Here is a 21,367-nt window from a genome sequence, read left to right on the forward strand (position 1 = left end):
ATTTAGGTATTTCAAGCGATCTCTGTTGTAACGATTTTTCTCTCGTAAATCAAAAGGTGAAAAAAAAAAGTGCTAATTGAAACCAAACAATCTTATAGACAAACAACAACTTCAACAAATCAAGAGCAATGTCAGCGAGCGCGTCTAATGCAGTATATGGTGGTGATGAAATAAACGCCATTATACTAGATATAGGCTCTTATCAAACTAGAATAGGTTACGCAGGAGATGATTTTCCTAAAATCATAACTACATCAAAATATGGTGAATTACCAAATGGAACAAAACTTTTTGGAGAAAGTTTGAATGTAATAAGAAAAGAAGAAGTTGAAATAAAACCAATTGTTGAAAATTCATTAATCATAGATTGGGATGCAGCAATGGAACAATTTGAATGGTTTTTTAAACAATTAAAAATAAATCCAAAAGAACAACCATTATTAATTACTGAACCTATTTGGAGTGATAATGAATATAGAATTACATTAATTAAAAAAATATTTGCAAGATTTGAATTTCCTGGATTATATTTAGCTAAAGTTCCTTCCTGTATTAGTTTTCAACAAGGTAGAGCAAATTGTTTAGTTGTTGATATAGGTCATGATAGTTGTAGTATAACTCCAGTTATTGATGGAATATGTCTTATAAAATCATCATTACGAACTCCATATTCTGGGAAATTTTTAAATAATATAGTAGAAGATTATTTTGCCAAAAAAGATATAAAAGTAGAACCAAGTATATTTATAAAGAATAAATCTCCAACAAAATTTCCAGAAGAACCTAAATTTCAATTAAAAAATTTAGAAGAATACAAAATTTCAGATCTGTTTAAACAAAATCAAATTTCAAATATATATCACGAATTTAAAGAAACATTATTAGAAATACCAACTCAAGAAATGAAAAAAACTATCCTAGAAAATTCACAATCAGAATCAAATGGAAATTCCTCATCATCATCAATATTTCTCAAGAGAGCATTTGAATTACCAACTGGTCAATCAATAATAGTGGGGCAAGATAGATTTGAAATAGCAGAGACTATATTTGAGCCAAATTTATATAAATTTAAAGATTCAAAATTAGCTCCTGAACCAAGTAATGGAGAAATACCTGGAATAGAACATAACACAATAAATGAATATAGACCACTAAAAAGAATACGTAAAAATGATGATGAAGATACTGATATGGATACAAAAGTTGATATAAGAGGATTATCTCAATTAATAACACATATATTATCAATTATTGATATAGATCTTAGAGCTTCATTAGCTAATAATATCATTATAACTGGTGGAACTTCATTAATAACTTCATTAACTGAAAGATTATATCATGAATTAACAAATTCAAATCCTGGTTTAAAAATTAGATTACATGCAGTTGGAAATTCAATGGAAAGAATTAATCAATCTTGGATTGGTGGTAGTGTTTTAGCTAGTTTGGGAACATTCCATCAAATGTGGGTTAGTGAAAAAGAATATAAAGATGAAGGTTCAGAAAGAATTTTAAATCAAAGATTTAGGTGAAAATAGTTTGAATATGTAATAAAATAGAAGAATGTATTATTACGGATTCTCGACAATCTTTTGTATATTCTGACTCTAAAATTGATCAGCTGTAGGCTCCAACATAGATTTACTACTACGCACCTCTGCATTCTTTAAATCATCTGTTGTTTTGAAAAGTCCGCTCGTGTACTTAAGTCTTTCAAATTTAAACGAATCGTCATACTTAGATCCAACAATTTATATATTTTTGAAGTATAGGGTTTTAAGTATGTAGTTACGGTAGTATTTGAAACTCAACTTTTTGCAGCTTTATAATTTTGCAATTGATGCTAAACACTACCCAAAATAGGTTTTACAGACCTTGTTACATGAGCACATTGTTGATCTCAATGTCTAATTAACAAATTATTGAAAATTTATCGAAACATATTAATGAGAAATATCTTTGTTTGATACACTTTACTCAACGCTATGCCAATACTTGCTTGTTTGATTTTTACTGCCAAATAAAACAAAATTCTGAATTAAATCGCTTTACTTTCATAGATTAAAATTTAAAGCAAATAAAGGTCAAACGATTATAGACTTAGGTTCAAGAGCACCAACCTCACTTTCGAAAGACCAATTAATTGAATTCATGATGCTAATAATTTTGGTATTTTTGTAAAAACCAAGTGGTAGCTTTATCTAATCTTCAGATTGCTTGTTTTAAATTAATGAGGAGATTCAATATGTATCTTGTGTAATAATAAATTGATTAAGTAGAAGGTATCAAATATCAAAAGTTCAACATTTGATTAAGATCAAAAAATATAATTTGCATTCAATTCAATTATTCATCAACAATTTCATTTTTATTTCAATTCTCTATCATATATATTAACTAAGTCTTTTAAGATTGGTATTAAGTTTCATACAATTGATTTTATACTTAGACAATTCATAGATAATTGACACTTCAATTTAAAATAACGGAGTATTTTCAAATAAATTACGACTACAAAAAGTACACATTGAACACCATAACAACATGTCAGATAAGGATCAAGTAAAAGGAGTATTAGAATTAGATCCATGGTTAGAACCATTTACAAATCAATTAATCAAGAGACAAGAATTATCTAAAAAATGGATAAATGATTTAGAAAAAAATGAAGGTTCATTATTAAAATTTGCAAGTTCTTATGAAAACTATGGATTGAATCCAACTTCAAATGGTGCCAAAATAATAGAATATATACCTGATGTTATTGAAGTTAGTCTTGTTGGAGATTTTAATAATTGGGAATTGAATTCACATAAATTAACCAAAAAAAATAATTTTGGATTATGGGAATTAGAAATTGAAGGAGAAAATACCATACCTCATGATTCATTATATAAAATTGCAATGAAATCACCTAATGGTGAATGGATTTATAGATTAGATCCATGGTGTAAACGTGCAACTTTTAATAAAATTACAAATTTATATGAAGGTAGATATTGGAATCCACCAAAATCAGAAATATATCAATTTAAAAATAAAAGACAAAGATTATCTCAAGGTATTAAAATTTATGAAGCTCATGTTGGTATATCAACACCAGAACCAAAAATTGGTACATATAAAAATTTCACTCAAAATATATTACCAAAAATTCATGAATTAGGTTATAATACTATACAATTAATGGCTATAATGGAACATGCATATTATGCATCTTTTGGTTATCAAATTACAAGTTTTTTTGCAATAAGTTCAAGATATGGTACACCAGAAGAATTAAAAGAATTAATTGATACTGCTCATGGATTAGGAATAAGAGTATTATTAGATGTTGTTCATTCTCATAGTTCTAAAAATGTTGATGACGGATTAAATATGTTTAATGGAACTGATCATTATTTATTTCATGGTGGTACAAAGGGACAACATGAATTATGGGATTCAAGATTATTTAATTATTCAAATTATGAAACTTTAAGATTCTTGTTGTCAAATTTAAAATTTTTTGTTGACGTTTATAAATTTGATGGTTTTAGATTTGATGGAGTTACAAGTATGTTATATAAACATCATGGATTAAGTTTTGGATTTAGTGGTGATTATAATGAATATTTTAATGAAGATTGGGTTGATAATGAAGCTATTGTTTATTTAATTATTGCTCATAAATTAATGAAAGATATTAGTTTAAAAGAAAATATTGAAATTACTTCAATAGCAGAAGATGTTTCTGGAATGCCAACATTATGTAGACCAATAGAAGAAGGAGGAATTGGATTCGATTATAGATTATCAATGGCTATACCAGATATGTGGATAAAAATATTAAAACATTTACAAGATGAACAATGGGATTTAGGAAATATAGTACATACATTAACTAATCGTCGTCATGGAGAAAAATGTATAAGTTATTGTGAATCTCATGATCAAGCGTTAGTTGGTGATAAAACTTTAGCATTTTGGTTAATGGATAAAGAAATGTATACAAATATGTCAACATTAAGTGAATTAACTCCTATAATAGATAGAGGATTATCATTACATAAATTAATTAGGTTAGTTACATTTGCATTAGGTGGAGAAGGTTATTTAAATTTTGAAGGTAATGAATTTGGTCACCCTGAATGGTTAGATTTTCCAAGAAAAGGTAATGGAGAGAGTTATCATTATGCAAGAAGACAATTTAATTTAATTCAAGATGATTTATTAAGATATAAATTATTATATAATTTTGATTCTGCAATGCAACATCTTGATGTATTAGATTCTCCTCAAGCTTATATATCATTAAAAAATGAAAAAGATAAAGTCTTGGTATTTGAAAGAAATGGATTATTATTTATTTTTAACTTTAATCCAACTCAATCATTTCCGGATTATAAAGTTGGTGTTGAAATTCCTGGAACTTATGAAATTATTTTAAATTCAGATGAGTCAAAATTTGGAGGTCATGATAGAATTAAAGATAATGAAAATGGTAAAAAACAACATTTTTTTACAAATGATGATGGTTGGAATAATAGATCTAATTCTTTAATGGTTTATATACCAAGCAGAACAGCTATAGTTTTGAAAAAAGTAGATTAATTAGAGCTTTAAATAAAGGTAGAAGTAAGAGGTAAATAAATAATAACGTTCGTTTTATGAAAACATTCAAGCATGTAATGATAGATCGCAAAATCTTGATAGTTTGAATGTCACTATTTTGCTTTTTATTTCTCGACATACATTCTAAAATTTGTGTTACGAAACTTTAGATCTATAATTTAAAAATTATATTGAACCGACAAATCTTACTTGTTGTAAAACAACCGATTCAGTGTTGTACCAATAATTACTATCATTAGCTACTTATGATTGTTATTTCGCTAATCAGATACGACTAAGATATGTACCGATCTATATCGTACTTTTGTTAATCACGTAAGTTAGCATTCATTAATGAACTTGCTTACATCCTTATGTCATCGAATATTTTGATTTATCATTAATATAAAGTTAGAATGACTAAATCGAACATATCATTCGGCTAGGAATTTTAAAACAAGAGAATAACTTCAACTAATACAACGATGAAGATCAAATATGCAAAAGTCAAATTGGAAGTGAAAAATTGAAGAAGATTACAGATGATAAGAAGCTTGAAACAGGAAGAAATCTTAAAGGAAATTGATGCAAGTGATACAAGTGAGAGATTAGAAGCTTTAAGAAGACAGGGAAGATGAAAGCATCATTAAAGGTGTCTCATAAGTGCTTGAGCTGCGACAGGAAGAGATACTAAAGATTGTTTTTTGGATTTTCTGTGTTTAAATCGTCATGTTTTTGAAATGAGATGGGAAAAGAGAAAATCTCTTAGTACTAATATTCTCCTGATCAGCATTGGTACGAGATTTTGACACTAAGAATTGAAGTTCCTTTCAAACACACTACATTTTAAACCCAGAAAATTCATAAAAATCAAAAAATGAAGCACCTTTAATTCGCAATTCTGCAGTATTTAGAAAAAAACATATCTCATTTTTAAAGAATTCAAACGGAAACCAAGTTCATACTCCAGCTATAAGTAGGTAAATGGATACAACATTGCAAAACATCACAGAATTAGATTTGAAAGAATCAATTCAGGAAGCAATATAATTAGGGATTGAAGCAGAATGAAGAATCAAGAATCTTTTAAAGGTCGAACTCCAAAAAATTACCACTTTCATAATCCCTTTTTGGAGTACGACCATTAGAAGATTCTTGATTCTTGATTCTTTCAATGACTTTGACAAAACAAACTGATTTTTTAGCTTTGATGAGGTTTGATGTACAAGATCAACACTTTTTATTTTCAAAGAGTCTTGGTAACATAGTTTACCAAGATATTGTAGTGCATTGTGTTTTCATCATAGAATTATTTGGTATAAGTTCGGTTTACCTTTGAATATCTAGCTCTACTCTTTTAATTAACTCAATAAAGTAAAAAAGAAATTTTTAATTCCGATATGGTCGTATAATTAACATCTCTAACTACATACATTGTTTAGAACCCCCTATTTCTATTTAATACATCGGATTCTATATTAATAATTAATATACAGTACCTGATTTATTGGATTATACACACCCTTAATCATAGTTAGATATTTTAGATTAATAAAAGTATATCATTCATTAGCAAAACATATATTATCTACATACCACGTTCATTTACATACTTCTAATATCACCTACTCATCTATTCATTTCTTATTCATAATTCTACTTACATCGTTATCAAATTTTTGCCATTTATATCTTCAATCATTTACAGTTTATCAATATTATAGATCACCATATTCAATAGAAAGGCGGTTAAAAAAACTAAATTTGATAGATTAGTTCATATTTCTTGTATTGGGAAAGAAAACAATCATTTTGTTCAAGAGCATTTCCTCATAGATCATATATTTGCTAAAAAATGTCAACTAATACTTCAACATCAACATCAACTTCAACTTCAACTTCTATACCAAGCACTGTATTCAGACAAGATTCTCAAGAATTATTCAATAGATTCACCAAACAAAATCAACCACAACAAGCTAAATTAGAAAAATTACAACGACAATCATCATCAATAAATACAATTTTTACATCAAAAACAAATGAAAATGAAGAACAAGATCAAAAAAATATTGAACAACAACACCAGCATAAAAGAAATTCATCATCATTTTTTTCAATGGAAGAATTATTAATTGAAAAATTAGATTATTTTGTAACATCAATTGAAATAAGATTAAATAATTTTGAACAATATTTTAAATTACAAAAAGATAATAACAACAAGAATCTTAAAATTGAAGAAACGTTAGACTCAGAATTAGGATCAAGAAGAGGTTCATCATCAAGTTTAAATAATTTAAAAGAAATTTCTATAATAAAATTAAATACAATAAGAGATAGATTAAGTATTATAAAAAAAAATGTTTTAAGTAAAGGTTTTACAAATTTAGAATCTTTATATAATTTATTAGATGATCAATATAATTATTTATTTAATGAAATTTCAATTAATAATAATGCTATAGAAGATGATGAAGAAGAGGAAGGAGAGGAGGATAAGGATAAGGATTTGAAGGATGTAACTGAAGGATCTGATGGAAAAACATCTTCTTCATTTAGTACAAGAGAATTATTATCAAATAAAATTATAAATACAATATCGTATTTTGATGCTAAATTAATAAAAATAGATGATTATTTAAGAGAAAAAAATACAATATTTGATGAAGATGATAATAAAACAATTTTCAATAATTCTCAAGAAAATCCAATAAATTTAAATCAAACTTCTACAGAAATTTTAGATAAATTAAAATATTTTAATTTTAATAGAGCTTTAAAAAATGCTTTAAATAATGAAACAATTCATTATTATGAATTACCTTTATTATGGAGAGAAAATAAATTTATTATTAATGGTTATAGATTTTCTTTAAAAAATTCAACTATTTTAAAATCAATATTTAAAGTACATAATGAAACAATGAATATTTGGTCTCATTTAATAGGATTTTTTTTAGTTTCATATCTTGCTGTTATTAATTTTCCAAATACTACTACATTCACAAAAACAACTTTTCATGATAAAATAATAATATATTTATTTTTATCAGCTGCTTTAACTTGTTTATTAAGTTCATCAATATGGCATACTTATTCATGTTGTGCAAATTTTCCAAAAAGATCAAATTTTGCATGTATTGATTATTCAGGTATAACTATATTAATAAGTTTTTCAATTATATCAGTTGAATATTGTGCATTATATACTCATCAAACATTAATCTTGTATTATATAATTTTTACAAGTTTATGTTGTTTTAGTGGTTTTTTTTTAAATTGGTCATCATATTTTGATAAACCTGAATGTAGATCATTAAGAATTGGATTTTTTGTTGGACTAAGTTGTTCAGGAATTTCTGCATTATTATGTCAATCATTTTATGATGGTATATTAACACTGATTAAATTTATTTTACCATTATGTTATAAAAGTTTTATATGGTATGGAATTGGTGTTGTATTTTATGGTGGTTTAATTCCAGAAAGATGGAGATATGATATTATAATTGAAGAAAATTATAATAAATATAATTTACATAAACATAATGATCATAGTGAGTTTCATCATTATGATCCTATTGATGTATTAGAAGATAAAGTTGGTCATTCAGGAGAAGAAGAAATAAATCAAATAAAAGAAGAACTTCAAATCTTGAAAAATGAGGAAGAAAACCAATCAGAAATTGAAGAAAATGAAGAAGATTTAAAATTTAAAAAATTAATTTCAAAACATTTTAAACAAAAACCAATATATTCTCCATTTGCATCAAATTTTATGAGTTTATGGTGGGTTGATTATTTTTTATCAAGTCATAATATTTGGCATATTTGTGTTTTATTTGGTATAATTGGTCATTATAATTGTTTATTAAATATGTTTAATGATATAAAATTAAATTGAGCTATATTGAAATTATTTTAAAATTAGTGATAGATTTTATGAGGTTAATTAGATTTTTATGAGATTTTTATTATTAAGTTGTAGATTTAGTAAGTATTTTCTCTATAAATTCTGTTTTTTGATAGGTTTTGAATTGAGTGATACTCATAATCCATAAAAATTTGATTAAATTTGTGGCTAGTACTAAATTTAACTAATAGGATCTACGTCCTGACAAATTTGTAAAAGCATCGTAGAGAGTATAACTTGATTTCAGTTTATACTAAAAATTTCCGTATATTAATTATACTTTACTAATGATGAGATTTTAACATCAATACTATTTGAACCATTTGAATCTCAATTGAATATTATAAGATTTTTAATATGAATAAGATTTAGATCACTTTACATACTTTTAATTATATGATGAGTACTAAAGATTTAGCAAAGATCGGGTATTTCATTTTGATATAAATCTAATTGGTAGATCTTAGATCTTGTGTAATTTATCGTTTTTTTTTGTTTTTTCCGATTTTTTATTTAAATTTAGTAAAATTATACGATCTTTGTTAATTATACAAATTTAGTCCGACAAAGATATAATGTACATGTAATTCATGTGTATGAAGAAATCGAAACAGAACCCTTTACATAAATACTACCTGATGAATAAGTGGTGAATTTTTCACAAACAAATTGTAAAACAAGAAATTGATAAATTTCACTGAATTAAGACGCGTTTAAGATGAAGATAAAATGAATGAATTTTATAATTTCAATTAAAAAGTACAAAAATAACTGTTATAATAAAGTATTATATTTTGCTAAGAAAATATAATTATTATTATTTTATTAATTTTGTTGATGAGGGTGATTTACAATTAGTTTAGTTTTTATTGTTCTCGTTGTCTATTATTAGAAACATTTTCTTGTTGAATGTATTGGTATTGGAAATTCCGTTTTTTAAAGTGAAGATGGTAACAAATGTAGAGGACAATAATCTAAATAGATCTAAATAAAATTATATTTAGTGAAGTTAGATATGGCTTTTGTTTATAAATTTCATAACCCTGATATTAAATATATCTGTAGGTAGGTACCCGTAATACGTATCTTAAAATTAATTTATGTAAAAGGTTTTAAATTTATTACGCTTAGTATAAATTAAATACTGAAATTTGATTCTTTATAAAGCATTAAATTACGAACAATGTTTGCCATTCTATGAGTCAAATTGATTATTACGATACTCGAATTGATCTTGATAAGTGGTACTTGAGATATTTACTTTCTTTGTCTATCTTTGTTTATTAGACTTGTTGTATACTATTACGTATTTTTAATAAATGTTTGAACAATGTAACAATCTTTAAATAAGTAATAACGCGCTTTGATTATTATAAACGATACATATAACAATGTAACGATAGTTCAAAGATCTAAAACGTTTATTTGATGAACGAATTCAATATAGACGATGTTTAAGCTATAGGTCCAAAGTTTTCAAATCATCAATCTATATATGACCTTTTCATCACTATCGTATACCTCTCTCTAGTTAGACTACTACCTGAGCATACTACTACTACAACTACAAACAATTTATTTCTCCACCTAAATAATAGACAGTATTAACCTTTTTTCACCAACTTACACACAATTAAGAAAAATAATAATTTTAAAGTCACACGATATTAAAAAAATGTGTTTTTGTGTAATGAAGTACTACTACTACATAAAATATTATAATTCATTTTCACTGTTCATATATAAACAATAATAAATCCACTTTCTTGAATTTCATGATAATATTATCTACTATCATCATCCATTTCAAGTCAAACCAACTAACTTCTTATTCATTCGTTTATAAACAACATTTACTCCCATATACAATATATCAACAATAGACAAGATTTTAAGAGTTATTACTTATAACAAATTGTGCTGCAAAAAATATAGAGAATATTTACAACCAAAGGATTTTTGACAACCAATTTAGATTTACAACATCCATCAAGTTACTGACAAATATATACTTCTGAGAGGATAATAAACATAAATGGAGTTACTTCAGATTGAGATACACTTTAAAATCAACTTTTTATAACCATTTTAGAATTGAAAAATTAGAGTATCAAACATCAAAATAATATTAAAAATTCACTTCATAATATCATACATCCACATTCAGTAAAACTAAACACCAACCACAATCACAATGAAAATCAACATATCAAAACAAAAAATTAAAATTATGAAATTATTCTTTCTTTCAGTATTATTTATAAATATTATATATATATTAACGTATGAATCAAATTTAAAATCAAGTATAAATGATATAATTATAAAAACTACATCATCATCATCATCATCATTATCGAATAAATCTGAATTATTTGAAGAATTTCAACAAAATAATATTATAAGTACATTAACAAATACAAGATCATCATCATCCAAATTTTTATCATATTTAAAAACTAAAATTAATATATTATCATCATTACATCCAAAGACTTTAAATATAATTAATAAATTAGAAAAAGATACAAATTATAATGAATATAACGATTTAAATTCAAATTTAATAATTTATAAAAATCATACAAATTATTGGAATAATCAGAAACTGATATTTTATGATCCAAGATTTACTTTATCAATGTATTTACATGAATTTAAATTACAATATTTAGAAAAACAAAGCAACCACCAAAAAGAACCAATAGTTGAATTACCTTTTAATTGGGTAGATTGGATGGATTTAACCTTATTAATTAAAGATATTTTAGAAACTGATCCTTCAAAACAAATAACTTGTGATACATTAGTTGAAAATTCAGAAAATGAACCAGATGGTAGTAAATTTTGTATGAATAAAAATGAAATAAATGATTTAAAACTTTCGCAACTAAATTATACAATAGATCAATTACCTAATTTTATAATATGGGCTCATGAAGCTCATACAAAAAGAATTTATAATGATTATAGAATATTACAAGCTAAATCTTTTGCAATGTTAAATATGAAATCACCATTAAAAGTATTTATATTAAATGATGAAGGAACTTATGAATTTAATGTTATTGGAAATAATAGAATTAATCAAACACCATTTTTAGAAAATTATTTAAATAATCATAAATTAAAAAATAAATCAAAAACTAAAACTATAAAATCTGAAATTTCAATTAATCATATAAAAGAATTAAAAAATTTACAATCCATAATTAAACCAAAAATTGAAACACCCACACAAAAAAATGATGATTTTGAAATATATTTAAATGAATCAATGTTTCATCCAATATCAATTGAAACAAAATTAAAAAATTTACCATCAAATCCATCAAATTTTACCCCACAACAACAATTAATATATAATGGATTAATAAAAGCTCAAGAATTTTCATCAGATAAAGAACCTCGTTTTTTCAAAATGGCAACTTTAAGAATTGATGATTCTAAAAATTTAGATTATGATTGGGGTTGGCATTATGATTGGAGATTTTTTAATGGTGCATTAAATTATAATAATGGATTAACATTACAAGATAAAACTAAAAGAATTTCAATAATATTAGATAGATTGTTACGTAATTGGAGTAAATTTGCTCAATCAAAGGGGATAATATGGTGGATTATGCATGGTCCTTTATTAAGTTGGTATTGGAATGGAATGATGTTTCCATTTGATATTGATATTGATATTCAAATGCCTGTGTCGGAATTATATAAATTAAATGATTTATATAATAATACTTTAGTTGTTGAAAACCCAAGGGAAGGATTTGGAAAATTTTTAATTGAAACAAATACTTTTTTATATAATAGAGAATTTAGTGGAGGTGATAATTATATTGATGCAAGATTTATTGATGTTGATAGTGGGATTTATATTGATATTACAGGATTAAGTAAAAGTAAAAGTTTCCCACAAAAGGAATATAATGAATATCCAGAATTAGATATTATAAAAACAGATGAAAATGATGAAATTTATAATGATAGAAGAAAACATTTTTATAAATTGAATCAATTATCACCATTAAAATTTAGTTATTTACAAAGTATTCCAGTACTTATCCCAAATGAAATTGAAACAAGATTAAAATTTGAATATCCCAAAGGTTTAACAGATTTAGAATATTCAAATTGGTATTTTATTGATAAATTAAATTCATGGATTCATATAGATGATTTAAAAGATATTTTTAAATTTGAAAATTATAAAAAGTTAAAAAAAGATAGTGAAACAGAATTTGAATGGGATAAAGAAAAAATTAAAATGGAGATACCACATATATCAAATGAAAAAATTTTTAAATTTTTAATTAATAATGAAAAATTTTTATTAGAATTTTATAAAATTTATCCATATACACAATTACATGAAATTGAAATGAATTTAATTGCGGGTTTAAAAAATGATGAGATTTTAGAAATGGATTTTAATAATGATATTTTAAAAAATTATTTATCATTAAGTTCAAAATTTAAACAATTTAATGAACCTTTGAGAACTAGTCTTTGGGAATTTGAAATGGATATTAAAAGGAATAAAGAAATTAAAGAATGATTGGATTCAGGAGAAATATGAGAATTAGAGTGAAGAGGGTTTAGAGTTAGAAGTAGAAGTTTGTACTATTATTTATTAATGCATAATATTTTAATCAATTGAGATTAGTATTTAAAAGTATTGTTTTAAATTTTAGTTAGTAATTACGTCTGGGGAAAATAGAAAGAAAGCAGACGTAATGGTATGAATGTCATGAGTTTCGAAATTTCTAAAAATTACATGTATAATTCTATTTCTCCTTGAATAAGTTTATATTTTCATGTTCAGCATTCTAACTACGAGTTTAATACACCTTATTTAAATTAGAAAATATGGGATCCTTACAATAGTTAAATTTAATTACACTGAAACGATTTATTTTGTGGAGTTTGTGATGGTTGCAAAAAATAAAAAGAAAAAAACATTTTTTTTGCAACAACTTATGGAGTTCTTACATCTCGTAATTGGTCGTAATTTAAGATTTAAGATTATATAATTAGAGGTTTTTTGATTAGAGTTAGTGAGTTAACAGGTTGGTTATCAAGATTATGAAGTGTAGTACTTTGTTTTTTAAGATTTTGAGACTTTATTTGAAAGTATATTTAGTTGTATTTATTTTTTAAAGTTCAACAACACGATTCTCTGAATTAGTCAACAATTTGTCTCGAAAAAGAAAGATGATCACTCACAAACGTGTGGATGCCTAAAGACTTTACTATATTCCGTGTTTGCTTCTCGAAATCTATATAATACATTATCTCAGAATGTAATTATGAGTGAATTATTACTACTATAATAGAACATCAGCTGTCGATTTTGAGTTCAGAAAAGCCAATATTAAACAACTTGCTCCCTCTTCTTTGATGTTTTGTTAGGCGTATGCCCATGTATGCTTAAATTCATTTTCTTGTGTTTTTCAAACTTAAATTTATTAGGGTTTTCATTATTGATTGCACGAATTGCATATTGAACAATCTAAAATGGCTCTTATGAATATGAGTTGAATTTAATGTTTTCTCCATTAAAACAAATCAATAATTCAGAAACGATGCAAAAAGCCAGCAGATTAGTTCCGTCCTTAATGTCAATTCAAGTTATTTAGCTTTTGAGATTAAGTTTGGTGATAATGCGAAACAGATTGTAAACAATAATTGAAATTTTATAAAGTATCATCAAAATTTTAATTATATAAGCTTTTTAATATTCAGACTTTTTTCAAATTGAAGAAAGCTACTGGTAGTAATTATAAATACAACTAATTTTTGTCGAATTTTATATTGATATGAAAAAAATTGTTCAACATCCACTATCTACAAAATGCATCCATTTATAATACCAATTACTAGTGCATTAATAGGGTATTTCATGAAGGATTATTATGGTCTTGAATTCAGTTTTAATATAAATGTAATAGATGGGAAAAGCAATAACAAAAATATAATGTATCAATTACTGAGTGCTAATCAACAAAAAATATTAGATTATATAGCAGCTTTAACTGATCAAACTGAAATGATGGCAAATCAAAAAATTATTAAAGATAAGATGCCTAGTGGAGAGTCCATATTGTAAACATTCAAAATGTTTTATATAAGATATAAATTGTTTAGTATAATGTAACTTGAATTTATGTTGAAAAATTGAATGTGGAGTATTAACAACAGCTTAAAATTTGAAATGCTAAATTGCATTAAAGAAGTACTTGAATAACCATTCAAAGAAGCATTCTTTATTTTCTCTGATTCTCCTCTCATATTGATTTCTAGCTTTTTAGTTTTCATATCCCTGAATTTAGTTCAAGTATTTTAGTGTTGAATTAAATTAAATATCAACATCATTAAGCTTTTTCACAAGCTATTTTACTTTCAATTCAAAATTGTTTTCATTAATATAAAGACAACTAATTTCTCTTAAATTTTATAAGTATGTAAGACATGATTAACCACACTTACTTATCCTCCTAGATGAATCCATTAATAATACCACTTTCCACCGCTTTAATAGGATATTTCTTAATTCAGCAACATCATATTGATTATACCTTTAATATTAATCTTTTGGATGAGGGCGGGAATAAAAGAATAACGTATCAATTACTGAGTGAAGATGATGAAAAAGTGAGAAGATTTGTTGAGAATTTACAAAACCAAAGGTTTTAATCTAATGAACAATTGATGAATGTATGCTGTGTGTTGAGGAATTGAAATTATGAAACAAATAACTAAAATAAGTTAAAAAATGATATAAATTTAATATACGAATTTTTATGATACATCAAAACTAAAAACAATTGAATTGTATTGAAGAAGTACTCAAAAAATCATTCAAAACATCTTCTAATTTCTCTGGTTCTCCTTTAATTTCAAATTCTTGTTTTTTAATTTCTACTTCTTTTAAAATTAATTGTAATAATTTAAATGTTGAATCATTAAATTTTAATTTATTAGAATTTTCAAATATTTGTAATACAAAATTACAGTTTAATTTTAAATTAAATAATACCAATTCATTAAAATCAGATAGATTTCCAAGTTGTAATACTCTTAAATTATCTAAAATATGTTTTAAAAAATTTGATTGTAATTCATTTATTATTGTAACAAAAATTTCTTCACTTGTTAATGGTTTAATTTTATATACTAATTTTACAAAATGCATTAAGATTTCAAATATATATTGATCAACTCCAATATCTTGATTAAAATAACTACTTGATTGATATTTTTCAAATCCTTCTTCCACCAAAACATTTATATTCCTCTTTTCATATTCCAAAATATCATCAATGATGGTTAAACTTGCTTTGTCAATATCTGCAAATAATTTAAGGTTTTGTTTTGATAAATCTTTATTAAATACTTGATCAAATTTATGAATTAATCTTGGATATATAACTCTTGATAATTTATCAAAATTATTCATTGTCAAAATTTTAAAAATTTCAATTTTAGTTTGATCTTTTTCTAATTCTAATTGTTGTTTTATAATTTGTCTATCCATATTATATTTTTTCATTAATGAATCAATTATAATATTTAATGTTCTCATAAATTGAATTTCAATACTCATTAAAATTCTTTTACTTGGATATGGCGCAACTATTCCACTTTCAGTTTCATCATCCTTAAATTTGATTAGTTTCCCAATAATAGATAGCATATATAATTGATAATATTCTATAATATCAATTAATTTTGTAGATGATCCATCTTTTATATTATATTTTTCTTCAATTTTCCAATCTTCTAATTCATAAAATTGACCACAATCATTTATCCACGTTGAACAAACAGCTTCTAAAATTTTTTGATTAATTTGAGATGATGCATTTTTTAAAGTTTTTATATTTTTATTAGTATCTTTAAAATTTGTCATATTACCAATTCTTATAATTGAATTACCCAAATGTGTTAAAAGTTGATTGACTTTGTATTGTATTCTATTCAAATGATTGATTGTAGATAATGAATTCGAATAGCACGGAACAAATTGTTTATAATTTGAAGGTTGTGATTCTAGTTGGTTGTCTCTATTTTTATTTTCATCATCAAATAAAGTCATTAATAATAAAACAATTTGATTTATACTTTTTAAAAAATTATCTCTTATTATACCTTGTGGATCAACTCCCATTTTAAAATAATAAGAATAATTGTTTAAAAATTTATCCACTAATTTCACAAATAATGTTTGTAAATAATTTATAAAATTAAATAAAACTAACCAAGTTTCATTAATTAAACTTAGATCCAAATTTTCATTAGATTGAAAAGCTTCTTCGATAATTAACATCTTTTCATCATTAGTTTTAGAAGATTGTATTTCTGTTTTATATATTTCGTATTTTTCTGATATGTAATTTATATGTGAACCTTGTCTACGTTCTGGTTTTAACGATGTTACATAGTCCACTAACTTATTTTGCATTAATAAGAATTTTGAATCAAATTTGTTCACCTGAAGTTCAAAATCATTTTCCAATTTTTCAATTTGTTTATTTAAGAAATCTGCAATTGGTTTATATTTGTTCATTTGTTGATCATTTTCATTTAGTTGTACCAAATTTTCCACTAGAGCCATAAATTTTTGGTCATCCTTTTGATTTACTTCATGGTCTGATGATAATAATTCAGAATAAATTTTATCTCTATATCGTCTTGCAATTTCTTCAATTTCTTGAAAAACTGTTCGAGCAATTGTCAATTTAATTTTGGAATCTTCGGGATTTTGTTGAATTCTTTGTAAGAACGTTTTTTTCTCTTTCATATATTTGTTATAATCATCAATAAATTTCCTATTATTATTTACTGATAATGAATGAATTAATTCCGAGGATAAATTGAAAAAAAATTCATTTGATTTGATAAAATTGGAAATTTTGGAATATTTATCTTCTTTCAATTTGTTTTCCTCAATAGGTTTTATCATTAATGTACTTGTAGTTCTTAAATTATTCAATGATGATTCTAATTCTGATGTTAGTTCGTCAATTGTACTTGATTTTGAACTTGAAATTGTATGACGTTGAGGATTAAAATATTTCAGACTTTCTCTATCTTGTTGAACTTTTGATTTCAGTTTATCAAATTCAATTAATTTATCATCTATTTGATATTTACAAGTCACAAATATTTCGAAATTTATATCTATTGCATGTTGTAAATCTCTAGCATGTGAATGTATACTTTTTTCTAAATATTTTAATGATTTCTCCAATACATCTAATGGAGTATCTTTTTGAATGGTTGTTAAATATTTATAAGAATTGAAAGTATGAGATGTAATTAAATAATTATTTAAAGCAGGATCATTTGATGATTTAATCACTCCAAGGTTCTTCAAATTCGTTGCAACATTACTTTCGGATCCTTTCAATGGGTCTTCCAAATCATTATTAGATTGATATAATTCATTGAAAGATGTTGAGTTAATAATTGAATTTAAAGTTTTAAATTTCTCTTCAACTGTAGAATTTTTCAAATCAATTGTGCTATAATCTTTATCAATAGATAGTAGATCTGATCTTTGAGTTGGTTTTATAGTCTTTAAATTGTAAATAGATAGTATTTGCTCCGGTCTTGGATCAAAATCTATCATGCTGAATGTAGTGAATTGTATAATGTAGGGTGATTATTATAATTCAATGATGATGAAGATTTGATTCTTTAATGGTTCTATGATTTCAGTTTATGTAGTGAATTAGATCCGATCATGAAGTTGATTATTTTTTTCTTCAATCCTAAACTGCGCGTAATTCGTACCCGAGTTTGACTAACAATGGGCAATTGGCCATGAATGTAAACTTCTTCTTGAAGAATATATTGTATAAGTGTGATAATCACAATGATACGATTCAATTATGATATTTGCCACTAGGTACTTTGAATGGTCTGGCTGAATTGTTTTGGAAAAAATCTTTCGTATAAAAATTTGTTTCCTTTCTAAATTCACCAAATTGCTAAATTTCATACGATTGAGTTTGGATAAGTAGGTCTAGTCCTACTTCATCTCAATTTGATACTAATAAAGGAAACTCGGGTAGAAATTGAACAATTGCGTCGTGCTCAAAATTCAGGATTCTGGTTGAGGATTTGGAGGAAGATTTTCAAAGAAAAACTATATTTGAAGGATTAACAAGCGGGGTTCATCTACTAGAACTTCTTATCTGACTTCAAAAGGTATTCTTATTTGTGAAAGTAACGTCATATGAGTACTTAATTCAAACAAGAAGAAATCAATTTATCATACAAGGAAAATTTGTCTAATTTTTCATATGTAAATATAGTAGTGATGATAGGTGATGTTTTAGCTACTGAAAGTTGAATATAAAGTTCAGAAGATAATTGATTTAGGAAATTAAATTAAGAAAGAAGTTGAAGATTTAAGTACGCTCATACCCCTGTTGTTTCAATTCAAATTTTAGTCAAATTTTAAAAATAAAATACCAATCCAAGTGTAGCTCAGGATGGTAATGTTATTTATTAATAATAAAGAAATCATTTGATGTTTCAATACTCAATTATCATTTGGATTGTTGTATAAATTATCAAGAAAATAGAATTAATTCACTATATTTTCATTTACTTTGATAAGAATGATTTATATCCAAAATAACATATTCACATCTGGTAGACTTATATGTGGGATTTGAATGCGGATTGTAACGATTTCCATGATTTTAAAAAAGCTGTTGCTTCAGCAAAAGTATACAACGATAAATTAAATTTATAAACCTTCATTAACTACTAACAAACAAAGTGATAAATTCTACGACAAAAACTTCTCGTGTTTCTTCAAAATTTTTAAAGTACGTTTGTCCATATTTGATGTATTGAAAAGGTTCATGCCATGAAGTTCTTCGATTGAATATTCTGTTTTCAAAATTATATCTAGCTTTTTCAAATTTTTGTTATCTTGCTCATGAGAAGTCAACATCTTTTTATCAATCGTGATAATATCATTTTTGAAAAAGTACGATGGCCATTGACAAGATATAATTTGAAAATAGTCAGGTGTGTATAATTGTAAACTCTCAGAAATAAAAAATATTTCATCAAAACCAACATCCATAAATCGTGGCCACCAGGATAATTTTAAATTTGGGTTTTCAATAAAAAGTTTGGCAGTTTCAGTGGCATATGTATCATTAGCAATATCTGTACATACTATCAATTTATGTAATTTTTCTACTTTGATCTCTTTCAAATCCAAAAAATGTGAAAATAAAACTAAAATTCTCAACTTTGCCAAGTTGGCATTGTTTAATATTTCTTTGAACTCGAAATTCTTATAAGATATTTTGTCTTTGTAAGACATTTTGCCAGCGTAATATAATGATAAAGAAACTATTTGTTCCGTATCAAAAAAGTCCTTTAAAGTAAATAACCATTTTTCAGGTTTAGGGTTGCGGTAAGGCTTGCCATAAAATATTAAATCAAGTTTTTTCAATTTGCAACTTATCTTATTCAATTTGGCAACGAACAGTGAATCTGTTAAATCAATAAGTGCTCCAATTTTTAGATGTAATTCTTCAAGGCTTTTGAATAGATTGACCTTATTAAACAATTCGATACTTTCTAATATATTCCTTCGATAATAATACCTATTTGATGTACATCCCTCAAACAGAAATTTTAAACTTTTAAGATTATCATACAAGAAAGTAAATGACCCTTGATTATTTTTCTCCAAAAACAATATACGCTCATAAAAGCTAGAATTATATCTAGGAATCAAAAAATCGAGATTTTTTAAAACCTTAATTGAACTATTTTCGTTCTTCATTTCAATATGATTGTTTAAAACAGCAAAACTGACATAATCTATATTTTTAAAATATCTGAATACTTCCTTTAATAAAGCTGGCACTCCTTTTCTATCTCTATATGACATGTATCCAGTATATTCCACAGGGTGAACTTTTTCAATACTGAGATGTTGAATATGTTGATTTCTGATCATTTTTTTTTTAATGATATTACAATAAAAATTGTGTGATGAAATAACTGTAAACTTTTTGGTAAAGTCATTCAAAATGTCTTTATGGGCTCTCCACTCGTAGAATTCCTCTGCATTATTTGTTTCACGACGGTTAGCTTTTATTAGTTTATTCTTGTAGTAAATATGAATATTCTTGTATAACTTGTTTTGTCCAATTTCATTAAATGTGGAATGTAATGGCATCAAGGACAAAACCATGTGCTGGTTTATTTGTTGAAATATCAATTCCAAAACTTCAATTGGAAAAGATACTAGTCTCTCCATGTTTTGAAAATATTCAGATTGTTGGTACAAAACTGTTGTTTAAATGTTGTCTTTTTGAACTTCGTGGATTTATTTTGACCTAGTGAAAAACTCCTAAAAAATTTTAGGAAAGGATACTGAAAAACATGTTCACCAAATCACATCAAGTTTTAAAACAACGTTTTTGTGTAAGTGACGTAATAGGGTTACGAAACGATGTAGAAAATAAATGAAATCTAGAAAAATAAAATCTACTAACAAAACGTTCAAGTAGACGATCATTCCCATGGGTAAATAACTCTTTCAATTCGGGATCTATATCTTAAGTTTCTGTTTATATGAATTCTTTTAATATTTTCACATGCTTTTAAATATCAGCAATGATCGGACTAGAAGCTAATATGGGAGATTTTAAATGGAATAGAAATTGTGATAGATGGTTTTCAAATTCATCAATTTTTTGTAGTACTGACTCACTTCTATTTCTGCTTAACTTAACATGAAAGACAAAGTCTTGTCTTTTTGATTAAATACCAAGTCTTTTGATATAATGTTTCTCACTACGTTGT

General features: G+C 25.1%; 7 protein-coding genes across 7 annotated transcripts; 5 read left to right on the forward strand and 2 right to left on the reverse strand. All coding sequences in view use genetic code 12, as the record gives it.

The window, feature by feature from the left end:
• Positions 1-128: 128 nt before the first annotated feature.
• Positions 129-1,538, forward strand: ARP4 (Arp4p; the record flags this gene model as incomplete). Its single annotated transcript, XM_051756219.1, has 1 exon — positions 129-1,538. The coding sequence occupies one exon, from the start codon at positions 129-131 to the stop codon at positions 1,536-1,538; it is 1,410 nt and encodes a 469-aa protein (XP_051615934.1).
• Positions 1,539-2,550: 1,012 nt separating this feature from the next.
• On the forward strand, positions 2,551-4,599 carry GLC3 (1,4-alpha-glucan branching enzyme; the record flags this gene model as incomplete). Its single annotated transcript, XM_051756220.1, has 1 exon — positions 2,551-4,599. One exon carries the CDS (start codon positions 2,551-2,553, stop codon positions 4,597-4,599), a length of 2,049 nt encoding a protein of 682 aa, XP_051615935.1.
• Positions 4,600-6,454: 1,855 nt separating this feature from the next.
• Positions 6,455-8,506, forward strand: KGF55_001626 (uncharacterized protein; the record flags this gene model as incomplete). The annotated part of the gene is made up of 1 exon (XM_051756221.1): positions 6,455-8,506. The coding sequence occupies one exon, from the start codon at positions 6,455-6,457 to the stop codon at positions 8,504-8,506; it is 2,052 nt and encodes a 683-aa protein (XP_051615936.1).
• A 2,203-nt stretch (positions 8,507-10,709) lies between these two features.
• Positions 10,710-13,076, forward strand: MNN4-4 (Mnn4-4p; the record flags this gene model as incomplete). The annotated part of the gene is made up of 1 exon (XM_051756223.1): positions 10,710-13,076. One exon carries the CDS (start codon positions 10,710-10,712, stop codon positions 13,074-13,076), a length of 2,367 nt encoding a protein of 788 aa, XP_051615937.1.
• A 1,296-nt stretch (positions 13,077-14,372) lies between these two features.
• Positions 14,373-14,627, forward strand: KGF55_001628 (uncharacterized protein; the record flags this gene model as incomplete). Its single annotated transcript, XM_051756224.1, has 1 exon — positions 14,373-14,627. One exon carries the CDS (start codon positions 14,373-14,375, stop codon positions 14,625-14,627), a length of 255 nt encoding a protein of 84 aa, XP_051615938.1.
• Positions 14,628-15,335: 708 nt separating this feature from the next.
• Positions 15,336-18,152, reverse strand: SEC5 (exocyst subunit; the record flags this gene model as incomplete). The annotated part of the gene is made up of 1 exon (XM_051756225.1): positions 15,336-18,152. The coding sequence occupies one exon, from the start codon at positions 18,150-18,152 to the stop codon at positions 15,336-15,338; it is 2,817 nt and encodes a 938-aa protein (XP_051615939.1).
• Positions 18,153-19,322: 1,170 nt separating this feature from the next.
• KGF55_001630 (uncharacterized protein) lies at positions 19,323-20,819 on the reverse strand (the record flags this gene model as incomplete). The annotated part of the gene is made up of 1 exon (XM_051756226.1): positions 19,323-20,819. One exon carries the CDS (start codon positions 20,817-20,819, stop codon positions 19,323-19,325), a length of 1,497 nt encoding a protein of 498 aa, XP_051615940.1.
• Between the last annotated feature and the right edge of the window lie 548 nt (positions 20,820-21,367).

The sequence above is a fragment of the Candida pseudojiufengensis genome (genome assembly GCF_024610245.1).
Source record: "Candida pseudojiufengensis strain CBS 10847 chromosome Unknown scaffold9, whole genome shotgun sequence".
In the NCBI taxonomy this organism is placed as follows: Eukaryota; Fungi; Ascomycota; class Pichiomycetes; order Serinales; family Debaryomycetaceae; genus Lodderomyces; species Lodderomyces pseudojiufengensis.